This window comes from Centruroides sculpturatus, unplaced genomic scaffold (genome assembly GCF_000671375.1).
Source record: "Centruroides sculpturatus isolate CEXI.00-Female unplaced genomic scaffold, Cexi_2.0 scaffold35, whole genome shotgun sequence".
Classification (NCBI taxonomy): Eukaryota; Metazoa; Arthropoda; class Arachnida; order Scorpiones; family Buthidae; genus Centruroides; species Centruroides sculpturatus.
Window position 1 is genome coordinate 1,396,388 of NW_019384311.1, and position 24,980 is coordinate 1,421,367.

Consider the following 24,980-nt stretch of genomic DNA (forward strand, 5'->3'; position numbering starts at 1 on the left):
CACTGTTTATACCATGGAACTCCCATGACCCAACAAGCCATAAAATAGCAGCGTTCTGGGCACTTATAAAGAGAGCTTACACACACTGCAGCAAACCACAAGACAGAATTAAAGAATTAGATCACATCAAAGAACTAGCTAGGCCATGTGGTATCTACCAGAATATGATAAAGGCCATTATTAACAAAATAAAATAACTTACTGGAATATAAATATTTAAAATAATCAAACACCTTAGTATTTCCAGCAACGAAGTATTTAATAAAAATAAAAACGTTTTCGACTATATTTAATAGTCTTCTTCAGTTAAGCCACTTTAAAAAAAAACGAACGTAAAATAGAACGCAAGCAATACAACAGTTACAACAAAATAAAAATAAAATAAAACGTAAAAACAAAATTAAATTACAATAAAATATTAAGAAAATTAATCGTGGTAAAGAATAAAATTAAATAAAGTATTAAGAAAATTAATCGTCGTGGTAAAAAGATTTCCATGCGAAAGATAGGCTTTCTGCGTCTCTATGGTTGATGCATCCTTTGTTAATATGGGCCTTGTAAATTTCAAGTTTTTCAATATGTTTAAGTACTTGTTTGTTGGTGGCTGTCCTAATTATGGATGCTTTGTCCCAATGTACATTAATATCTTGATGTTTAGCAAAGGCTGCGAGGACGGTGCTGTCCACGTTTTTAGTAATAGAATACTTAGTTCTTTAAGCCTCTGTTTTAAACTCCTGTCCTGTCCTATTGTCATGGTTTCCTTTCTTCTTATCATTTTGTAAAATTCTATAAATCGTAGGATTACGACAATAAATAACTCTTAAATTATTCTTGTGAGATAATTTTTTAATCATCGATTGCAGGAAAGGTATATAGTTGAGAACTACTCTTCGTCCTTGATTCTTAGTTGTAGGTTGCTTATTTGTTTGATTACAAAATTTAGCAATAAGAGCATTAATTTCACTTATACGATATCCCTGTTGCACAGCTATTGTACGTATGTAAGATGAAATGATAAGAAGAAAGGAAACCGTGATAATAGGACAGGAGTTTATTCTATTCCTTTAGGTGACTGCCATTTTAATTCAGATCTCATTTACATTGGTGCCACTACAAGACCTTTAAAACAGAGGCTTAAAGAACATAAGTATCCTATTACTAAAAACGTGGATAGCACCGTCCTTGCAGCCTTCGCTAAACATCAAGATATTAATGTACATTGGGACAAAGCATCCATAATTAGGACAGCCACCAACAAACAAGTACTTAAACATATTGAAAAACTTGAAATTTACAAGGCCCATATTAACAAAGGATGCATCAACCATAGAGACGCAGAAAGTCTATCTTTCGCATGGAAATCTTTTTACCATGACGATTAATTTTCTTAATACTTTATTTAATTTAATTCTTTACCACGATTAATTTTCTTAATATTTTATTGTAATTTAATTTTGTTTTTACGTTTTATTTTATTTTTATTTTGTTGTAACCGTTGTATTGCTTGCGTTCTATTTTACGTTCGTTTTTTTTTTAAAGTGGCTTAACTGAAGAAGACTATTAAATATAGTCGAAAACGTTTTTATTTTTATTAAATACTTCGTTGCTGGAAATACTAAGGTGTTTAATTATTTTAATTATTAACAAAACAAGAATAGATGATAAAGAAGGTAATAAGTGGGAAAGAATAAAAAAATACACTGTAATGGAATACATAGCACCTCTAAGCAATATTTACAAAGAAATAGGGACAGCAACAAACAAAAAAATAATTTTTAAAAGGAATCCCACAGTATACCAAATGCTAGACATAGACAAGGAAGACATAGACCAGAGCTTGATTCCAGAAATATATAGAATATCAGTACAAGACGAAAGGCAACAAAAAGAGCTATACTACATCAGAGCCACACGGAGATCTTTAAAAGAAAGACACTGCACTAGCAACATACGTTATAGCAGACCCAACAGAAGTCACTGTGGATTGGGAAAGGGCTAAAATAATACAAAAGATTCAAGACAAAAGGCACTTGAAATATGCTGAAGCATGACAGATATATAAGACATACCAGGAAGGATTAGCAATAAATTTTTGAGAGTCCAGTAAAATCTCAGCAGCTTGGAGAGTAAGCTTAATCTGAATATTCTATTATAAAATAAAGGGATGAGCAATTAAAGAAGCACTATGGTGTTCTTTATATTAACAATGGTTTTATGTATTTGACTGTATTTATTTACATATTTATTTACTTTTTATTTTATTTTAGCTAGTTATTTATTCATGTATTTATTTATATTTTTTGTGTATGTTGGTACAAGTACCAATATAGTTTGTAATTATTTATATATGAGCATGCACACTAGACATATAAGAAAATTCAAAAAGTTCAAGAACAAATTACCAGTTTTGAAATCAGAATCATTCGATTGTTCTGTTTTCCACTATTTTGAAAAGTCTTCATCAGGGCTTTTCAAAATGGCGGAAAATGTTAGTAAATTTTGAATTAAAAGGCTGCATTATAAAGGTTTTTGTATGTCAATGCTTGAGAATAGCATGTACAACCATAAAGTCCTCATTTAATGAAAAGTAATAAATTTGTAACTAATTATTTTATAAATATTATAACATAATACAAAAATATGAATAGTTATGAATTAATAAAGTAGAATGAAATAGTACTCCACAAATAAATATACAGTATTAAAACATATGAGATTATTATATGAATATTTTCTGATCATTAAATATAAAAATTAATTTAAATTGATCAATTGCTTTATGTCTAAAAGTTGAGATAGAGCAGTAATAAATACTTTTGTATTTCAAAAATGTATCCTTAAAACAGAAGAATAGTCCAAAGTGATCCAAATTTATTTATATAATAAAACAAAAGTACTGTAGTAATATCATTACCTGCATTCATATGAATTTATAAGGTCAACACATTCCTGCCCAAATGGACAATTTACTCCTTCACATTCATTAATATTTGTTTCACAGTGACTACCAGTAAAGCCTTCTTGACAGCTGCAGGAAAAATCAGTCGATGGCATCCTTGTATGGCAAATGCCATCATTCATGCAAGGTGCTGATGCACAGGCATTGAAGATTTCAGAACAGAATTTTCCCATGTATGTAGGCAAACAGATACATTTAAAATCATTAATATCATCCTCACAAACTCCACCATTCTGGCAAGGATTGGATTCGCATTCATTGATATTAATTTCACATTGCAGACCTATAAAATTATTATTTAAACTATATTATTAAATCAATTTATTTATTTATAAAATTCATTATTTCAAATAATATTTTTCAGATTTTAAGATTTATGTATCTCAATTTTTGCAAAAGAGAATTCAATTTATAAAATTTGTATTTAAATAATTGTAAAATATAAAATTATACAAAAAACATCATCAAAATTATTAAAGTTATATGAATAGACAAAAATAAAATTAAATATTTAATTTTTTTATAAATCACATTCTATAATTTATGTCAAAAAATGTTATTTCCTATTTTATTAATGTAAAAATAAATATAGTAAATATGAAATCTTAGAAAAAAATCCATATCTTATACACAATGTTGAGATTATAAGTTAACCTGAGGTGTTCTCCCAAATATGTGACACTTTTTTCAGGAGATAATTTAATTGAATTCTCAACCTTTTTCCACCTATTTGATTGAAAAGTTAAATAAAATAAATAATAATATATGAAAATAGGACAGACTTAATCCTGCGAATTATTCCTGAGTTTGAGAGCACATTCTAAAAATTCAAGGGATGTGAAGAGCAGAAAACATTAATAAGAACCACTATACTAAAAGTATGACTAATAAATCAGTGTAGAATAGAGATGAATTTTTTGTGTGCTTCTGCTAAAATATGTTTATTTAACTTAAAAATAATTGATGCTTTGGGATCCAAAAATTACATTGAAAGGAAGGAATAGTAAATATATATTTTTAGAATAAATTATAAAAATTGATGATAATAAATAAAAAAAATGGTAAAGTGATTAGAATGTCACATAAATTAAACCAAAAAATTTATATAAGATTAAATTAAATTAATATTATATATAATATTATTACTTTATCTATATCTATTCTATACATTCTATATAAACAAATAAATAAATATATATATTTATTAAAAGCAAAATGTTCTATCTCTGNTACCAAATTTCAACTTTCAACTCCTAACCATTTAAGCTCTGAGCTTATTATTATTATTATTATCAACCCATCTTGATTATATATATAGATATAATATATTAATAAATTTTTGTCATTTAATTTAACTTAAGCATGTTTAAACAAAAATTCTTGAATGCCATTTATATTACACTAGTAGACCCTGCCACGTGTTGTTGTGGCTCAAAATGTATCTATTATAAATGTATAACATTTCCCCCGTAGGGGAGAATTTTTGAAAAATCCTTTTGTAGTGTACATTCTGTTGATGTACCCTATTAAAACGCAATCAAAAACACAAAAGCCAGCATCTAAAATAGTATAATAGAAGCCAAGTTCTGCACGGTAAGCCTTAATCCTGTCCCTCTCCCCAATGGGGGAAAATCGAAAAATCCCTTCTTGAGTGTACATTCTGTTGACATATCCTATTAAAACGCAATCAAAAACGCAAAAAATCGCATCTAAAATAGTATAAATAGAAGCAGAGTTCTTTACGGTAAGCCTTAATCCCAACCATCTCCCTTCAGTTGGGGGAATTTCGACATGTATATTATATAAAAACACGTGCATATTCGAATGCAGCGCTGTGTCAAAATTTCAAAGGAATCGGTAGGAACAAACAAACATTACATTTTTATTTATATAGATAGACAGAAGATGATCTGCTTTAGTTCATCCTCACAGAAAAGCATAATGCCTCACAGAAAAGCAAACTTAGGTCGTCGTACTAGTACTGCCATCTGTTGGACACAAAAGCCTTAACCCTAGATGATATCTTTTAATTTATATGAATGTTTAATGGAATAATATACAGCCTATGTCCACCCTGAAGTTCCATTCTAAATATTGGTGAAAGAATTTTTGAAATCGGATGAGTAGTTTCGGAGATTACCCGCTATATCCAAACTTACTTACTTACAAACATTACCTCTTTATAATATTAGTATAGATAAATGTCAATTAACACAGTTTTTATTAATTTGATTTAAATTCAACTGTGGCACTACCAAAAAATGCAAATATCTTTCCTACATGTGCATTGAAATGTAATTTAAATAGCAATATCATTGATGATTTGTTATGTGATGTGAGGCGCTCTTGGCACCACTAACTTCTAAATCAGTAGTCCTGTCATTGATTGTTGAGCCGTCAACTTTCTTAGATAGACAAAAAATGTTAGCTTCTTTGGTATTATTCTTGACTTCATATAAACAGTTTGTTTTCTTTAGTTTGTTGTAAAAGGGAACATGTTATTGTTTTGTTTAAGTACAATGTTACAAGCAGATATGTTATACATCATGTAAAATAGCAAACTAACTGAACTTTTTAAATTAACAGAAAAGTTGTAGATATAATTTCAGCAGGTTAGCCAACATGGATCTACATATATAGTAGCAACTATGAAAAATTTCTGAAATTCAATTTCATCAGAGAATGTGTTTTTGAATATGCAAGCAGAATTTCCTTCAAAATAATTCTCTTCCATTACGCAAATAACAACAATTATAGTTTGAACTGTACTTGTTTTCTAACTCCTAAAAATGAATGAACTAGATGTTGTTTCCAATATTATTCTGATAAAAAACACTGAAATCAGCCATAATGATCAGTTCACTCAACAAAAATGTCTTTCTTTCTCACTGATTTTCAATCAACAATTGAGGAATAATGCATATTTAATGTCTTGCAAAATTCTCTGTTAACTTCCATCAGAAAAATGCTGACCGAAAGCAATTGAATATTCTGCCTTTCATAACACTCAAATTGTCTAATTCTGTAATGTTTGTCTTTTATTGAAACTATTGACAGTATCTGCATTTCAGTAGACACTGTCAACTCCCAATTTCACAGTCAGAAAAAAAACTGAAACAATGCATCTCCAGAACAGTGAAATTGATATCAGAGGATATGCTGGAACATGTTTGAACAGTACCAAACTATCTCCTTTAACATTTGCCATATCACCAATAGTGCCTGTATTGAACATTTGTAATATGTATATGAAACTTGGCGAGTTCTACTTTTTCATTGCCAAATGTTATTTCAGGTATTGCTAAATCAGCTTTATTTTGCACACTCCTTTTTAAATAACTCTGAACATCCTGAAATGCTTCTTTTAAGTAATAAATAAAATCATTACTGTAATAAATATTATTATCATCATATTTAGATGACAGTTTTTTTATTACACTTTGACTTGTACTTTTTCTTTATATCTGATACTTTTTTCTCAGATATTTTTAAACAATAAAGCATGATAATACAACAACAGATATAATGCAACTAATGATATTATAAAAACTAAAATTTATGGTAATAATATAGTAACACAAATATTTATAACATGAAAATATTATAAATGATACAGCTATGATTTTAATCAATGATTTAGAAAGTAATGAAAAAAACACAATGATATGCTTGAATAAAGAATTTGTCATGCTCAAAAATAGTCAAAGATTTTAAATTCACTAAGTTTAAATAAATCTACATATATAAACATCGAAAAGTGCAATAATTTTAGTAATATGCAAAATAAATGATGGATTAAATCAGGCTACTTTACAAATATTCTAAATTATTTATTATATATTAATTTAATTATAATTATGAAGGTCATTCTAAAAGTAAAGAATGTTTGTTTCTCTAGATATTTTTATTTAAGATAATGTAACAAAACTTATTTTACAACACATATGATACCTTAGCTATTTTTCTACATAGTTGCCATGCAAATTTAAACATTTGTCATAGCATCACATCAGCCAAAAATGATTCCCGACCAAAAAATCCTTCAATTTTGGGAAAAGATGGTAATCACTCTGAGCTACAAGGAGGATGTTCAAAAACTTTCCACTTAAACTGCTGAAGCAAGCTCTTCTTCAACACAGCAGCATGTGCACATGCATTATCCTGAAGAAGCACAATGCCTCTAGACAATAATCCCTACCGTTTGTTTCGAATTGAAGCTTCATTCATCACATTACCATAAACCTCGGTTATCTGTCCATAAATTTCGACAGGACGGACTTTTTCTCATTCAAAAAGCGGTTTTACACTACGAACCTCACACTTGGCGGGATCTTTAATTTTGTCACACATTTCAAAGTTATATTGTAAACAGTAAACAATCGTTGTGGCTCGCTGTTAGTATCAGACTGGCGTGAAAACATGAGAAGGTCCATGACGTGGTGGTGGGAGAACTAAGTGGCTCGTCAGATCAAAACATTCTTTTCTTTTAGAATGACCCTCGTATTAAATTTAATAAGAGATGGTGTCCAATAACTACCGCTAGTACCAAATTATTTAGAATTTAATTAAAAATAACATTGGTAAAGTAGCCTGATTTAATCTGGCAATCATTTAGCATATTATAAATAAATCTGATCTTTCAAAAAGATCATAAGCAATCATACTTAACTCTTTGTAATCTAGAAACAAGTTTTCTAACTATATTTTTGCTAATATCCACGCAAATTTTAATTCCTTCACTGGCACAAGTGAGAATTTTACTCAGTAACCTTGACATGATTAACCTACTAGGATTTATCAAGCAAGAACAAAACCTGGTAAAAGTGAAATGAATTATTTGTTGAAGCTATTTCATGAGATAGACTATAAATTTATCTTTAAAACTGAATTAATTTCAACCAAATTTTCAAAATCTCTCTTATGGAATGGTGGAATGAATAGATACAAAAATTGGACAACATTAATCAAACTATTTTAGTTATAGAATGGTCTGTAAAAGAAAAAAGTATAACAATGTTTTAAGAATTATCAAGTTACTATTATTTTTAATATATTCCGAAATAAAATGTCTAATAAAATCTACTTTCCTGGTAATATGAGATGAGAAATTTGTTCATTTTCATTCTCATATGTTAATCTATCAGTGATGATTATATTTGATATCAGTATTTTTGTGATTTTTAATAAAAACCAATATATATTAACCTATATGACATTACATGCCTTCCAAATTTCAAACACACACACTACAGGATCAGCACTCCTAATGTAGAGATTAAAACAAAAAGCTTGATATTGTGAGATCTGAATAGCCCCGGGTCTAAAATAATAATTTAAAATTAAAGTAAAATCTTTACAGAAAAATATTCTTTCAATTTGATGGGAAAATAATGTTTTTCTAGCGTGGGAAAGCAGATAAGAGAGTCACTTCCTTTGACGGAAATATGAGCATCCTCTGTTTTTCCCTTATCTGTTAAAAATCTCATTACGATGGGAAGTGACGACCCCTCATTCCTTCTCCTTTTCATCTGTTCACGTGGGTGTAGAACAGTATGATGATTGGTCGTAAACCTAGAGATATAGTCGAAGTTTGACAGAGTTCGGGGAGTTCGTCGGTAGGTCTGAAAGTGACAGGACTCCACTCATTTGCTCTCTAAGGCCAACACCCTTAGAAGTTCGTCAACAGATCCCCAATGTGGAAGATGAAATCCATACAGGCTCCACAAGACCAATGGCCATAGACGAATGCTATCGAGTTAATATTGATAAAGAACATAGAAGATATATTAGATGTTGGAATAGCACTCCATGAATAGAAGAATGAGAACCTTATAACCGAAGGTATATTCGATACATATAGAAGAAGAAGAAGACAACTAAATAGGTTGTATGTTTATTATTGAATTGTGAGCTCTCTCTCTCTCGACATTGTATAGGTTAAGAGTATCCATTCTCTAGCTCGAAGTATATATCTCTCCCTTCATTTAATTTTAATTTGTATTAAGTTTTATTTGTATTTTTATTTATCTTATTACTTTATTAAATCGTTTATAGTTATTATATTAAGACATGTCTCTTGATTGTTGTCAGAATCAGATCCCTACTCAAGTGTTAATCCGTGGGATATAAATGTGATTAACTGGTGTCAATCCTGACATAGATCCGAATCCTACAATTTTGATCTATTACAATAGCCCTCCCGGTCAAAAATCGTGACATAGGATCAGATCAAAAGATCCAAAACCAAGAGAACTAGTTTCACAAACTAGCCGCCGAATAAGTGGTACCAACATCTTAATAGATAGATTGTACCCCTGGCTGATCTCACAATATATTTATTACAGAATGCTAAGAAACATTTTGGTCTGAATTGTCTAATTTATTTTAAAAAAATTATTCAGACATATTTCATGTTATTTAAGCTAATCTCTGATAATATACAGCCTTGTGTACAATTGTAACAGTATAATCTTAGAGTATTGGATTATTTATTTATTTATCCTAACTACTTCAAGGTCAGTCTATTGCATTTCCAATGAATATCTAAGAATAATGCAAAAACAAAGATAATTAAAGGATAAGGTTAGCAACATCATGTCTTAATGCAGACAGTGAACATTCAGTTAAATCTAATGACCATCATTCCAAATATCCTTGCAAATATGCCAAAACATATGTANATATTATCTTTAAAAAGATGATTAATTTTTAAAAATCTTTTATAGCGAAAATTCATTATCAGCTTTCTGCATTAACTAATAAAGATTTCGCGAGAGTAATAAAAGAAATCGAATTCTAAATTTATTTTAAAATTAAATATTTAATTAAAACATTTATGAGTATCATGCATTATCTTACCCGTATATCCAGGATGACATGAACAAGAATAATTGTTAGGTACATCAATGCAATTGCCATGCAAACAAGGTTGAGATACACATTCACTGATATATTCATCACAATTCTTGCCTTTCCATCCAGGTAAGCATTCACAATGGTAATCATTAACCTAATTATGATATTGTTGAAACTATTACACCATGCAAAATTCATTCAAAAACATTAAGTATCATGCAAATATAAATAAAAATATTAACATAAATTTTAACAATAATGACAAAAATTTAAACTTACAATAAAGCACATAATATGTAGCATTTCAAATTTACATATATCTTTATAAAAGGAACATAAAAAAGTAATTAAACTTAATATATATGCCTCAGTTTTTTTATCTTTACATTAAAAAAATCTTATACATATGACAAGCATTTTTATTTCTTTGTTAACTGTCACATGTGAAAACATCTTTTCCATTGAGTTATCCAAAAAGTTCATACTGACATTAAGTAAAACAAATTGTTTATTTTATAATAAATTTTAAATTAGAAATATTCTGCTCCCAATTTTTACAACCCTCATTCAGCTTTTAGATAACTGAAAGAATTAACAGACTCAACCATTAATCTCTACTTAATATAAAACATCATATCTAAAAACACTAAGGAATTGATAAACTTCCCAATAATATTTAAATTTTCTAATATAGTGATAAAAAAATTTTTCCAAATTTAAATTAATATAAGCAAATTAACAGAAATAAAATAAACAGACACATTCAAAAGTTTATGCTGTTTTTTTAACAGGTTTGATAACACTGAGGAAAGAATAATTGTTTTTAGTGAAAACAATTAAGAAATTACATATTGAAATGAATACATTGAGTTAGAAAATAATTTTAAAATCAAATTACAAGGTTAAAAGCTACAGATTTAAAATTAAAACAAATTCTTGTTTAGAATTAATAGTGAATAAAATTTTTCTGAATATTTATTTAATGAAGTCTTTCTTATCCTCTTAATAATCAGATTAATAAAAAAAATTTTGCCCGTTCTAATGAAATTAGAGTTAATGTAAATAAAAATTTTTTACATATTGTAAAAGAAAGTAATAATCCATTTAATAAGACTAATAAAGCAATTTAAAAATGGATTGTTGTATTATTCTTACTTCAAAACTCTGGTCTGTTTTTATAATAAAAAAAAAATTGTTTTTTGATCATCTTGATCAGGGCTCCTTAAACTATGGGTCATGACCCCATTTGGGGTCGCTTAACAAAATATTGGGGTCGCGAGATTTTAATGCAAAATATTGAAAATAATTTGTGAGAGTTTGAAAATGGCATGCTTTGTGTCATAGTTTTCGTGAGTTGCGCTTTGTGTCACTTCTGGTGCAGTGAGACAATTATTCAGCAACACTGATTGTAGTGTGAACTAGTGTAGTATTGTCACTTTTCAGTGTATTCAGTTGTCTCTGTTCCATTGTAACACAAGAGTGAACTGTGGTAGTTACACCATTATTGTTTTTGCAAATTTGTATATATCTTTATTTTATATTTTTTGGATCATGAAAAAAATCACAATCATAAATGAGGTTGTGAATAAAAAAAGTTTAAGAAGCCCTGATCTGGATAATCTCAAAAATAAAATATTTAAAATAATTCTATGAGTTAAGTTAACCTTTATCAAAATTCAAAACTATGTTTTATAAATGTCAGTAAAAGAAAGATTAGGCTGAATGCTTGTAGATAGTCAATTTATTAACTTCACAATGCAAATCAATTAAAATAAATTATATTTATTGTATATATAATAAATATATAAAATAAAAAATCAGTTATTTGAAATATCAAATGAACAGATGAATTTTTTAATCAGATTATAAGACTAAATAATTATTAAGAAATTTGACAGGAAGCAGGTCATTAGGCTGCCATCACTTGTTAAAAATAATAATTATAAGTAAATAAAATAATTAAAATTAATTTTAGAATCCAGCTGTTCATTTCGGTTATTTGAGATTATTGTATTAGTTGTATTTATTATATAATGTCAGTTATTTTTGAATTTTTTCAGACAGACCAAAAAAAAATTAAATAAATAAATAAATTTCTTCATTGAAATAAGCAATTGGTTAAACAGCTTTTTTATGTTATACAAAATATTCAGTAATTATAAATATTATTTCAATTTAGATATTTTAAACATTAATTCAAAAATGTTAACAGTGTCTCATATTAAATTTAAACACAATAAAGATTATGTTAAATTCTTTAACATATTATGTGACTATACAATATAATTAATAAAATAATAAAGATGAAAAAATTTATGAAATATTTCTATATTGGAAAAACCAAACATTTTTACAAATATATTGTATTTAATTACTTTTATGACTATATTAGTTAAGTTCACTATTTTAGGAATCTACAATAATATACTGAAATATTACATCATTTTGGGAGTGATTGTGCTTTAACTATCATATATGGACATTGTTATTTTAAACAAATTATTATTGTAAATTACTTTAGTAATAATAAAATGTTTAAAATAGTGTTGTATATTGTTAAATTGTAATAAACTGTAATAAAATAATGCTCTATATCTTACTAGATCATTACACTTGATACTACGATTCGTTGAACAAGGATTTGATAAGCATTCATTAATTTCTGTTTCACATAAAGGACCCGTATATCCTTGTAAACATTCACATATACCGGATCCAGTAATACATCTACAAAATAATCAAATTTTTAAAAATAAATATATAATAGAATATTGAATAAATATATTGTATTAGTTACATGGTAAATTAATTAGAATACTTATTTTATAGTGGAAATATCCAATCATGGTATGCAAAATGCAGTACAGTGATACCTCAGGATACGAAATTAATCTGCTCCAAAACTGAGATTGTATCATGAAAATGTCGTAAGGTGAATCATTTTCTCCATACGATTACATGTAAAACCAAATAATTCGTTCCAACACGAAAAACACACTCAAATTAAAGCTAAGTAGTACATTAAAAAAAATATAACTATACTCATCTTTACCACAACACCGGAGAATAGTAATATAATTACCTCTTTCTAACCTGTTACCGGTGTGTCTACTAACTCTTAACGATCCAAAACGAACCAAAACTAACGTTTTCGAACCCTTAAACGGTTCTTCTTCAGGTTTTTTCGAATCTCTGATGGAAAATGCAGCTCGTAAAAACTTTAAATTCGAAATATGTAAGTTCGAATGCACGTTTCCCGTTTCCGTCGTTGTATGTCATGCGCAGTCGACTCCAAACGGGCTATCATAAATTACTATTCATAAACGCTAGCCACGCTGTTGATAACGTAATCTCTTCTTTATAATTGATGCATTGATTATCCTTANTGTTATATATATTTTTAAAATTTTTTATTCACTGCTTTTTGCTTTCTTTCATTCACTTCCACCAGAACTTTCACTGGATAGAAGTAGCTTGGTAAAATATCTATCCAAAGAGGTTTGGCTTTGCCTACTTTTTAAAATGTTTCTAAAATGACTTAGGCAAATGTCATTACTTCAAGCAGCAATATGGCCAGTGTGAACCTTTTCGGGACGTTTCTTTTCAATAAAATCAATCACTTTCTGATAATACCTCAAGATTTCCTTTATCGAGCGAGATCCTTTCACGACAAAGTAAACACACGGACTGAGACCAATGAACATAAGTGAATAAAAAACGGTGCTGCAAACTAATGTAACTTTGTATGGTGAGTTTTTGTTCCTATCGTGGAGCAAAAATATGTTCGAATTTCATGTCTTATCCTGAAAATTTTGTATGCTGGGGTGTTCGTATCCTGAGGTACCACTGTATTTACAAATACGCATGCATTTTTCTTCAAAACTAATGCGATAAACTTCAAATGCTGTACAATTCAAATTATAATAAATAAATAGCAATATTTCATTTGGAAAACAAATGCTATCACCATAATGCAATTCAGATAATTTAGATAAGAGATGGTATCTAATATCTACATCTTGTACCAAATTACTTAGTTTCTAATTATTAAAGCATAGTAATAGTCCAATTAATTATGGAGAGATTGTTTGGTTTGGTATCAATACATCAAGTTTTGGGATGTTGATATATATATATATAGGAAAAGAACTAATTAATATTTAGTTAAACTAACATTTTAACTTTTTATATTGAATTAAATCATTAAATGTTATAAACAATATAAAAAATTATATGTATTACGTTAATTATTTTTAAATTATTTTTAAATTTTACATTTCAGACAAGTGAAATGTAAAATTTACAAATGCAAGACATCAAATTAAAAAAATGTTTTTTCATATCAGACTTGAAAATACAGGAAATCTTTGTTAGTTCAAACTTCGAGACAAAATAATTGAAACTTCAAACTATTGAGTTTTGAATTATCCTAGATTTACATATTTCATACAGTATGCCAAATGCCATGTAACTGATGTAATTTATCAAGCAAACAGAATATGGCTATGTCCATATTCAGAACAGCATGTGTCCAGTGAGAACCTCACAGGTTGCCAGACAGTTTTTATAAAAAGTAAAACAGAATTCTCAAAATGTAGCCCCAAAAATAGTAAGTTGCTCAAATCTAGTAACCTAGAGCACTACAAATATCTCAATCTGCTACTCTGAAAAATAATCAAGCCCAATCTTGCCCAGCCATATTTTATGAGATAAGAGAAAAAATAGGTAAAAGTAAAGCCATATTGACCAGATTAGAATTGTCCTCTTACAGTAAGGAGCCACTTCAATCTAAATGAATGAGTTAACATATGCATATTGTAGTTTGGACAGAATTTTCACTTTGAATTTCTAAGTAGCCATATTTGAAACTAACCGAATTTCTTAACTTTAAATCTCTATATCCACTGCCGGGACAAAGGGTCTTTCAAATTGAGTCCTTTTTTTTAAGAATAAATAAAATATAGATGGCACAGTAAACTCGTCTGGGTATTTTGACAGTTAAAAAGTGTGATGTATGACATTTCTAAAAATGGCTTCATAAACGATACAACAACATGTTCAAGTTGTTGAATTATTTTATGAAAATCTGGTAATGCTGCTGGTAATGCTGTAACAGTGAATGGTGTTTGATATCATGAGATGTTAACTGAATTTTTGTGGCCTGAACTAAATGATATTGATCTAGAGGATATATGGTTTCAACAGGACAGTGCAACACCTCATTTTGCTAATGAAACAATTGCTTTATTGAGACAAAAATTTCCTGGAAGAATTATTGCAGGAAATGGTGATGTTAATTGGCCACTAAGATCATGTCATCTAACACCATTGGACTATTTTCTTTGGGGTTATGTAAAAAGCCAGGTCTATAAGAACAAACCACAATTGATTCCTGAACTGAAGGATGAAATTATTCATGTCATTGGTGAAATAGAGCCTCAATTATGTCAAAATATCATAGAAAATTTTAACAAAAGAGTGAATCACTGTGAAGCAGAAAGATGTGGTCATTTGTCAGATATTATTTTTCATATATAAATGTCATAACTGATTCTTCAATTACCAATAAAAAGTTTTTAAAAATCAATGCAAATTATGTCTTTTATTTATTTTTTAAAAAAAGACACTCAATTTGAAAGCCTCTTTAGTACAGTTACAAACTAGTGAAATTTCAAGCTATCCGAGTTCAAATTAACAAGGATTTCCTGTATTGATATGGGTTAGAGATTCAGTCAGGAAAATATGGTATATCGTTAATCATTTCCAATATAATTCTGTTGCAAAATAAATATTAGATTTGATTCAGGACTTGATGATTATTATAAATTAAAAATGTCTAGATACTCTGATAATACTCTGATTTTATTGCTAATTATATACAACTGAAAAATTCTTATGTACAAAAACTACAAAATTCTTATGTATTTCTTAGAAGGGAGTATGAATATATTTTTAAACACATATAAAAAATAGTTAAATTAAATTTAAAATTAACTTTATTGACTTAACTTTATATGAAAAATAATCAAAATGACAGAAGTAATGTAAACTAAGAATGCATAAAACAAAAACTATGTAAATTTGTGTTCATATAATATGCATTTTAGTCAAAATTCAATAAATGAATTTGAACAATAAGAATTATCCTAATTATTTAGAATAAAAATTAAAATTACATAAAATTTTTAAAATCCAATGACAAAGATTGAACAAATAACATAAATCAAAAACCATTTACACATTTTCATCAAAGGATTTATTCAGTAGATGAACCAATGCTTTTGGTTTATTTTATAAACCTTCCTCAGGTTTAGCTTCAAAATACAAATTCTGATATTCTAAATTGAAATGTGTCAAACATTCTATGATATTATTTACAAAATATTTTAAAAATACTGAAATGTTAAGTTTTGTATACAAAAAAGGTATACAAACTTCCAGTACAAAAAATTATACTTAAAGATGTATAGTCCATATTAAGAAAATAAAATAAACTGAAAAAGTCTGAACCTACTTCCTGCATTTTCAGCTGTAGTTTCATTTATGTATGTATTGATTCCATGTTTCCTGAGATTAATGAAAAATTACCACCATGCAGGAGATTGAGATTCTCTCTCATCACAGTTAATGCAATCACCTTTTAATTTGGCCTTGTATATTTCCAGTGTTTCTAGCATTCTTAATTGATGACCATTGAAGACTCATTTTATCATCATAGAATGTTTGGCATATTCCAATTTAGAATATCAGAATTTCTATTTACAAGCTAAACCTAAGGCTGGTTTATAAAATTAAACAAAAATGTTTGTTTATCTATTGGAAAAGTGTAAGTGGTTTCTGATTTATATGAAACTTTTATTTGTAGGAGAAAAAAGTCTTAACTAAAAAAATATAAATTAGAAACTGAAATAAAGAAAAATATAAACAAGCTGTAAAAAAGAAAAAAATACATAAACATTATATACATGTCAAAGGTTTATTTGATCAGTTAAGACAGTGCACACTTTAATGTTAGTTTATTAATTTGTTTAGAATGTTCACTGAAAAACTGAAGAGATGACGTCAAAATGTACTATCCTAGTCAATCCAATATATCTTACATATCAGTATAATTTATTTATACTGTATTTCCTTTTACATTAATTACAAAAATTTTGACTGATTTCAGTTAACTGATACAAATTTAAGTTTAATTATAGAAGACACAAAAAAATTAATTTATAATCACATTATTACCAGATGAAAAATTCAAAGACCAAATCAAATAAATTACTAAATAGCTTTGTAATTCAACATTCTAGATAAAAATGAAACATTCCATCACAATGCACTTTAAATTTTACATTCAGAATAAACATACAGTAAGACCCCGCTTAATGCTGCCTCACTTAACGCTGATTCAATATAACGCGGTCTGCTCGACGCCTAAAAAAAAAAAAAACGCTCAAAATTTATGCTGATTCAAATTAATGCGATATTTCATTGATTTGAATAAAATACTATTATTCCCAAACACGAACCAATCAGCAAAAGGTGACAATTCGTCATAGCGCCACACTTTCCTTAAATCTATGTTTGTTTTGTGCAATTTTGGAAAAAATATAACATCATAGAAAATAGCAAGTTGGCTTGGCAAGAATTAACTGATAAATGCATGAACAAAGTATGGAAGAAGTTATGGCTGAAGGTATCCAAGAATTCTCATCGAGTATAGCCTATTGCTGTATCGTTAGGTTGACAAAATTGTCAACTTAACCAATACAGGAGATGTAGATGAGCAGGATATTGGGGTTACTGCAGGTTTCTGGTAAGAGCCTTACCAATGACGACCTTCAAGAACTGACAGAAAAGGAATTCATGTAGAACTGGAAAATAGAGATTCTGAAGATGAAAAACCCAAAAAATTTCTCTACAGTTTTCCTTAGTAAAAGTTTGGTAACGGTAACTGAAATCGTTGATCAAATTGTAGCGAATAATCCAGATTTTGATAGGAGTGCCAAAGCAAAACGAGGTGTTTTGGATGCGATCTTCTGCTACCGACATTTGCTTAAGGAAAGAAAAAGAAAGCGACCAATGAAACTACATGACTTCATCGCAAAAAACACGAATTTCAGAAGAGCCAGGACCTTCATCAAAAAAATTAACTTTACATTTCTGTGCGCATATGTTTATGTGTTATTTAACATATTATGCAAAAATTTATATACCGGGTGTATAAGCTTAAATCCGCTGTTTGCTAATAGATGGTGTAAGCGAGCGTATTAAGTTACCATGACGACGCCATATTGTTTTTTTGATGATTTTGACGTCTGTCAACATTAATCAGTGCACATCATCAGATATTTCATACAACAACATATATTTTTTTTTGTGATCATGTCTACTTTTGTGCCAGAAAAAGAGCATACGCGGCAAGCTTTGCTTTTCTGCTTTAATTTGAAGAAATCGGCTGTCGAAGCACATCGAATGCTTGTGGAGGCTTATGGAGACAGAGCTTTATCGGAAACCATGTGCAGAGATTGGTTTCGTCACTTCAAAGATGGAAATTTTTACCTGAGCGACAAGAAGCGTGAAAATCGGCCCAGGAAGGTTGAGGACCATCAACTGCAGGCTCTTTTGGATGAGGACAATACCCAATCGCAAAAAATGCTTGCCAAGCAATTAGGTGTTACTCAACCAGCCATTTCCATGCGTCTACAAGCCATGGGAAAGATTCAGAAGATCAGAAAATGGGTGCCGCATGAATTGAACGATATGCAGATGGAGCGACGCCAAAACACATGCGAAATCTTGCTCGCCAGACAAAAAAGAAAGTCGTTTCTGCATCGGATTGTAACTGCCGATGAGAAATGGATATATTTTGAGAATCCTAAATGCAAGAAATCGTGGGTTGATCCAGGCAAACCATCAACATCTTTCCCAAGACCCAAATCGCTTTGGACGGAAGACAATGCTGTGTGTTTGGTGGGATCAGCAGGGTATTGTCTACTATGAGCTGTTGAAACCTGGCAGGGTATTGTCTACTATGAGCTGTTGAAACCTGGTGAAACTGTCAATGCTCACCGCTACCACCAACAACTGATCAAATTGCACTGTGATCTGCGTGAAAAAAGGCCGGATTATCAGCAAAGACACGACAAGCTGATTTTCCTCCATGACAATGCACCATCACACGTGTCAACATTGGTCTGAAACTACTTGGAGACACTCAACTGGGAGGTGCTACCCCATCCCGCTTATTCACCAGACCTGGCCCCTTCAGACTATCACCTCTTTTCATCGATGGGCCACACGCTTGATGAGCGGCACTTCGATTCTTACGAAGACGTCCGAAAATGGCTTGATGAGTGGTTTGCCTCGAAAGAGAAGAAATTTTTTTGGCATGGTAGCCACACATTGCCCAAGAGATGGAACAAATGTGTCACTAGTGAGGGAAAGTACTTTGAATAAATTTGTTTTTGCTTTCTAAGAAAAAAACGTGTGTTTTTCTGACTAAAAAACAGCGGATTTAAGCTTATACACCTATGTAAAAATAACTTAAAATTATAGTAAAATGTGCTTACTTTTTGGTTGCATGTTCCCCTATCTCTATTTACTCTATGTTAAAATAGTCTCGTTTAACACTGTTTCACTTAGCGCTTTTTGACTAGGAACGCATCCCCGTGTTAAGCGGGGTCTTACTGTACAAAATTAAAAGAAAGTTTAAGATTTATATAAGATAACATAAAACATGCAGATTTTTTAACCCGGACTTCCACATAGGAAATCAGTTTTAAAAAATTTCAACAATATTCAAGAATTTTAAACACTTGAATAATTCAGATATCAGGTATCAAACTAATCTTGAATACGCAGACAATAAAATATCAAGTACTTAAGTAAAGTACTTTCTCCATTATTCAGCAACAATACTCACAAGGAGAACATTGCTACATGCAAATCATGTAATGCTCAGTACTAGCATTTATTTTGTAGTTAAACACATGCTATTTACCCACCTAAGAGGATTTCTTTATGGTCAATATTTCTATTTTTTCATAAGAAAGTAAATCACAAACTATTTGACAAGCAGAATAAAGATGTACAACTTATTAGCAGTGACATTGTTGCATTAAAACAAAACATTTCATTGTAAGGCAATGATATCACTGCCTATCAGCTTTATCTCTTCACTCTGCTTGTCAAATAGTTTGTGATTTACTTTCTTATGAAAAAATAGAAATATTGACCATAGAGAAATATCCTCTTAGGTGGGTAAACAGCATGTGTTTAACTACAAAATAAATGTCAGTACTAAGTATTAACACAATTTTCATATAGTGATGTTCTCGTTGTTAGCATACCTTAGTAAAAAATATTATAATAATTCACAGTGTCAAATTCTATTTTGAGATATAAATTATAGGATTATTGGATTTTACTAAATTAGATCAGTCTTATCAATAGAAAAATCTAGATAATTTTGAAATATTCTGGAAAATACCTGTAATATAAGTTCAAAAAATATGATATACATTTAATTTACTAAAATTGTCACTTCTAATCATACAAAATTCAACTAATTAAATAAAACTAATTTTCATTTTTAGCTAGGCTCATTCTGATAAACACTTTCATAAATTTAATAAATGAAAGTAAATATGTTAAAATTAAAAATTAATTTTATAAACACACTAAAAAAAATTCTTTTTTAATTTAATTACCTTCCTCCATTCTGACAAGAATTAACAGAACATTCAACATGATCAATTTTGAAACAGTTGGGATACTGCCCTAAATATATATTTATAAAATGTTAATAAAGAAATACATTTTAAAATATTTAAAGAATTTATACATTATTTATTAAAGTACTGAAATGTAGCTTACCACTATAACCTGGATTGCAAACACAATAGTAATTACCACCTTCATTAACACAAGTTGAATTAGTTTGACAATTTCCATTTTCACAATTTGCATTTATTTCACAATTAATGCCATTAAATCCTTGAACGCATTGACATTCATATCTGTCTAAATAATCTATACAAGATCCTCCATTTAGACATGGTGAAGAAAGACATTCATTAATTTCATTAGTACAATATTTTCCTTGGAAACCATGAGAACACTGACAAACAAAATCGCCATATCTATCAAAACAAGTACTTCCACTGGGACATGGATTAATTTCTTCACATTCATTTATATTGATCTCACAATTTTCTCCTCTATATCCTGTAATCACAGATAAGTTGTAAATGAGTAAGTTTGAATTTACATATTACAGTAGAGCATCGTTTATCTGAAAGCCGGTCAACTGAAAGCATTCCAGTTGGCAAATTTAAATTTCTGCTAGTGCTGTGGCATTGCAACCTTTGGCTATGTCTTGGATTACTCAATATTTTTTTTGTTGGTGTGTGTGTTTTAGCTGTGCAGCACTGGCACATGTGTGTGGTGTTTTTCTGAGGACTGTGTGTCGGGATGCATGTTGTGCTGAATCATGTTTTTGACACTAGATTAACTTTTAAAGTATAACTTTTTTTGTTTTTATATTTTTTAATATATTTATTTTGTTTGTACAAAATAATGAAATAATTTTTAACGATACAATAGCCACGATTATTATTATAAAAATTTTTGTTAGGCTTAACATTGACAAAAATTCAATGTGAAGAGACACGCAATGGAAAAAAATTTCAACATGGGATAGGTTAATATATTTTTTCGTACATAATTGGTTATCCAAAAAATAAGTTATCCAAACAACCCCAGTCTCCAATTGATTCGGATAAATGACGCTCTACTATATTTTATATATTTTTAAACTATTGCAAAAAAGGCATTTTAATTTTAAATGTCAATGATGTCATGAATTTAGTTGTATGTCCTTCAGAATTAGCCCAAAGTTGCTGTTCAGAACAATCACACAGGAACACTCGTTTTTGATGGAAAAAGGTTTATTTTCTATAATTTAGTAAGGGTATGCATTTTGGACTTAATGTCCCTCTTCAGTCCTTAAAAATTATTATAGTGACAGCTGAAATAATTAATTATTAAAACCTTGGGGTAAAATAAGTAAAACTGTAGAAATAAAGTTATTTTTGTTAAATCATATAAAACCATGGGCTAATACAAGTAAAACTATAAAAATAAATATAATTTCGTTAAAATGTATAATGTTTTGTATATCATGAATTTAGATACAAAACAAAAATCGTGAGCAATTTTTTCATACTGTTTCAAACTTAATTTAATCATATGCATGTATTATTCATTAGTTATCCATAGTTGCATTTTATAGCCATGAATGCAAAACAGCAGACCAGTTCCTTTCAATTAAATATTAATTATGCATATCTGGCATTGTTCTATCAGCATCAGATACGGCATAACTGATATTTGTAAATGGACTTTTAATGCAATCATATATGATGTTGAAGTTAACTCAAGACTAAGATGACCAGATTTTAACATTGGTGAAGTGGGACAAAATTGATGGGAAGCTGTCTTGTTAAAAATATTGTTCTAGAGCTACAAAATTTTATCAAAAAATGCAAAAATTGTACTGTATTATATTTTTTAAAATTTCAACATATGTAAAATTTACAAATATAATAAATATATATACTATTATAAATCTTTAAAAACTCTTTATTCTTTCACATATTTCTCAGTTGAGTGAATTTTTTTAGTAGATTGCTGCTGCTGTTTAAAATGTCATGAAATTTTTTGCAAGAATCAGTTAAATTATATTTCACACATAATATGACTTTCAAAATTTCAACATTTAATTGTGATTTATCAANTGTTTAAAATGTCATGAAATTTTTTGCAAGAATCAGTTAAATTATATTTCACACATAATATGACTTTCAAAATTTCAACATTTAATTGTGATTTATCAAATGTCCACACTTTATTTGAGGTAGAAAAAAATGCATTCAGTCATGGCATTAGTTCTGGTAAGGACAGCAAACGATGCAAACTAATGTGCTTACTCTCACTAGTCACCAGCTTTCTAAGGCAGTGACAGACAAGAGCTTTGCACCATATAACATGCAACAAACAAAATGTTCATTTGTTTGGACAGCCTTGTGAATACGCGCTGCTTCGTTGCTGCAGCTGTGCACCTCAAACCATTTTCTGTCAGTTTTTGCCATGAACACAAAGGATTTTGTTGGCGCAGCATTCTGATGCTCATGCACACCTTGTTACTGATACTTGTGATGCAAAATGATCTTTATGAATCTTAAACATAAGACATAAATTTATGACACATAATTGACAAAAATTTAATCTCTCCAAAACTCAGGACTTTTTTAAAAACACTGCAGGATGCGGGATAAATTGTTAAAAAATGGGTCATCTGGTCACTTTACTCAAGACAATTCTTATTTTTAATTATTTTAAGTTCAAAACTTAGTCAATACAATATTTTTTTATACATACTAGACAAAGATTCTCATGTTATCAAACCGTAAATAAAATATTTATGAATTCCATTATATTTAAAAGTCCCTATATTGTCTAATGCATCTACATGTAATAAAAAAGTTGTTAAATTTTCTTTTATTACATATAATGTACAATAAATATAATGAAACAGAATAACGTTTTCTAACATGTTTTGACAAAGCTAAAATTTTTTGATTTATAAAATCAAAAACATTATAAATCTAATTAATTTTATAATGATATTGTTCATAGATGAGTCATATTTCATGTTTGTATATATTCTAAACAATTTTATAGTATGACATAATATTATCATTCCCTTCATATGAAATTAATAATTATTAATGATATTTAAATTTTTCAAGATTTAAAAAGTAAACTAATGCAGATAAAATCATTTTACGTTATTTTTAATTATAACATTATACAATTTGGTTTATATAAACTAATTATTTGTTCTAAAAAACTTTTGTTGTCTGGAATATAATTAGATAATTATCAAATATAATTCAAAAGCTATTAACTATTATGAATTATTTTAATCACATTGAGAGTTATGAATTTGTTTTGTTTTTAAATTAAAAGATATAACTTACAACTTAAAATCTTCAATCTAATGTTAGCTGAATAGAAGTTGCTTGTTTGTTTTTACAAAATCCACTCACATATTATTATTTTTCTGTTATTAATATTTAAAATATATGTTATAATTTTTTATTTCAATAACTTCATTGTACTGAATCCAGATTTGCTGGCTTTCAAAAAATTATTTACAGATATACATATATATCTCAAGAATTAAGACAAATTATAAAAATATTTGAAAATCTAAATAAAATTTATCTCATACATAATTTATACTGATAAAGTGTTCTATTCAGTGTAAACATAGTATGTGTTTCTTTATTATTATTAATCACTAGAACTTGTATAAAAATTTTGTACAAGTTCTAGTGATTAATTAGGAACAAAGTTTTATATTTAATATTTTCTACTAAATATTTAAATGTGAAATATATTACAATAAAAATTAATGAATTCAATAAATTAATACATCAATAATTAAATCAATTTCTAAATATGGTAACTACAGTAGAGCGTCGATTATCCGAATCAATTGGGGACTGGGGTTGTTCGGAAGATCGATGTTTCGGATAACTGATTATGTACGAAAAAATATATTAATTTATCCCATCTTGACATTTTTCTCCGTTGCGTGTCGCTTCGCGTTGAATTTTCGTCAATGTTAAGCCTAACGAAGACTATTGTATTGTTAAAAATTATTTTTTTATTTTGTATGAACAAAATAAATATATTGAAAAATATAAATTCAATAAAAAATTACTTCAGAAGTTAATTTAGTATCAAAAACGTTAAAATATTTGAGTAGCCCAAGACATAGCCAAAGATTGCAGCGCCACAGCACTGGCGAAAATTTAAATTTGCCGACTGGAATTCTTTCAGATGATTGACTTTCGGATAATCGACGCTCTACTGTATTAATTAATTCATTTTCAATATAGAAATGCAATTAATCATTATCAAAACTTTAAATTAATTACCTGTTCCATTACAATCACATACATAACCATTATTTTTATCCATACATACACCATTATTTTTGCAGGGATTTGATTCACATTCATTTATATTTGTGTCACAATTTATTCCAGTAAATCCTGAAAATAAAACATTACAGTAAATTTATTACATAATTGTTTATAAT

At 28.6% G+C, this 24,980-nt stretch overlaps 1 protein-coding gene across 1 annotated transcript in view; it reads right to left on the reverse strand.

Moving 5' to 3' along the window:
- LOC111621806 (protein crumbs-like) overlaps positions 1–24,980 on the reverse strand; it is a 68,579-nt gene that overhangs the window by 21,255 nt on the left and 22,344 nt on the right. The window contains exons 5-10 of the mRNA XM_023364056.1: positions 24,817–24,933; positions 20,684–21,034; positions 20,518–20,587; positions 12,415–12,541; positions 9,818–9,968; positions 2,915–3,242 (exon numbers count right to left, since the gene is read on the reverse strand). Coding sequence (XP_023219824.1) covers positions 2,915–3,242; positions 9,818–9,968; positions 12,415–12,541; positions 20,518–20,587; positions 20,684–21,034; positions 24,817–24,933 — 1,144 coding nt within the window. The remainder of the gene's footprint in view (positions 1–2,914; positions 3,243–9,817; positions 9,969–12,414; positions 12,542–20,517; positions 20,588–20,683; positions 21,035–24,816; positions 24,934–24,980) is intronic.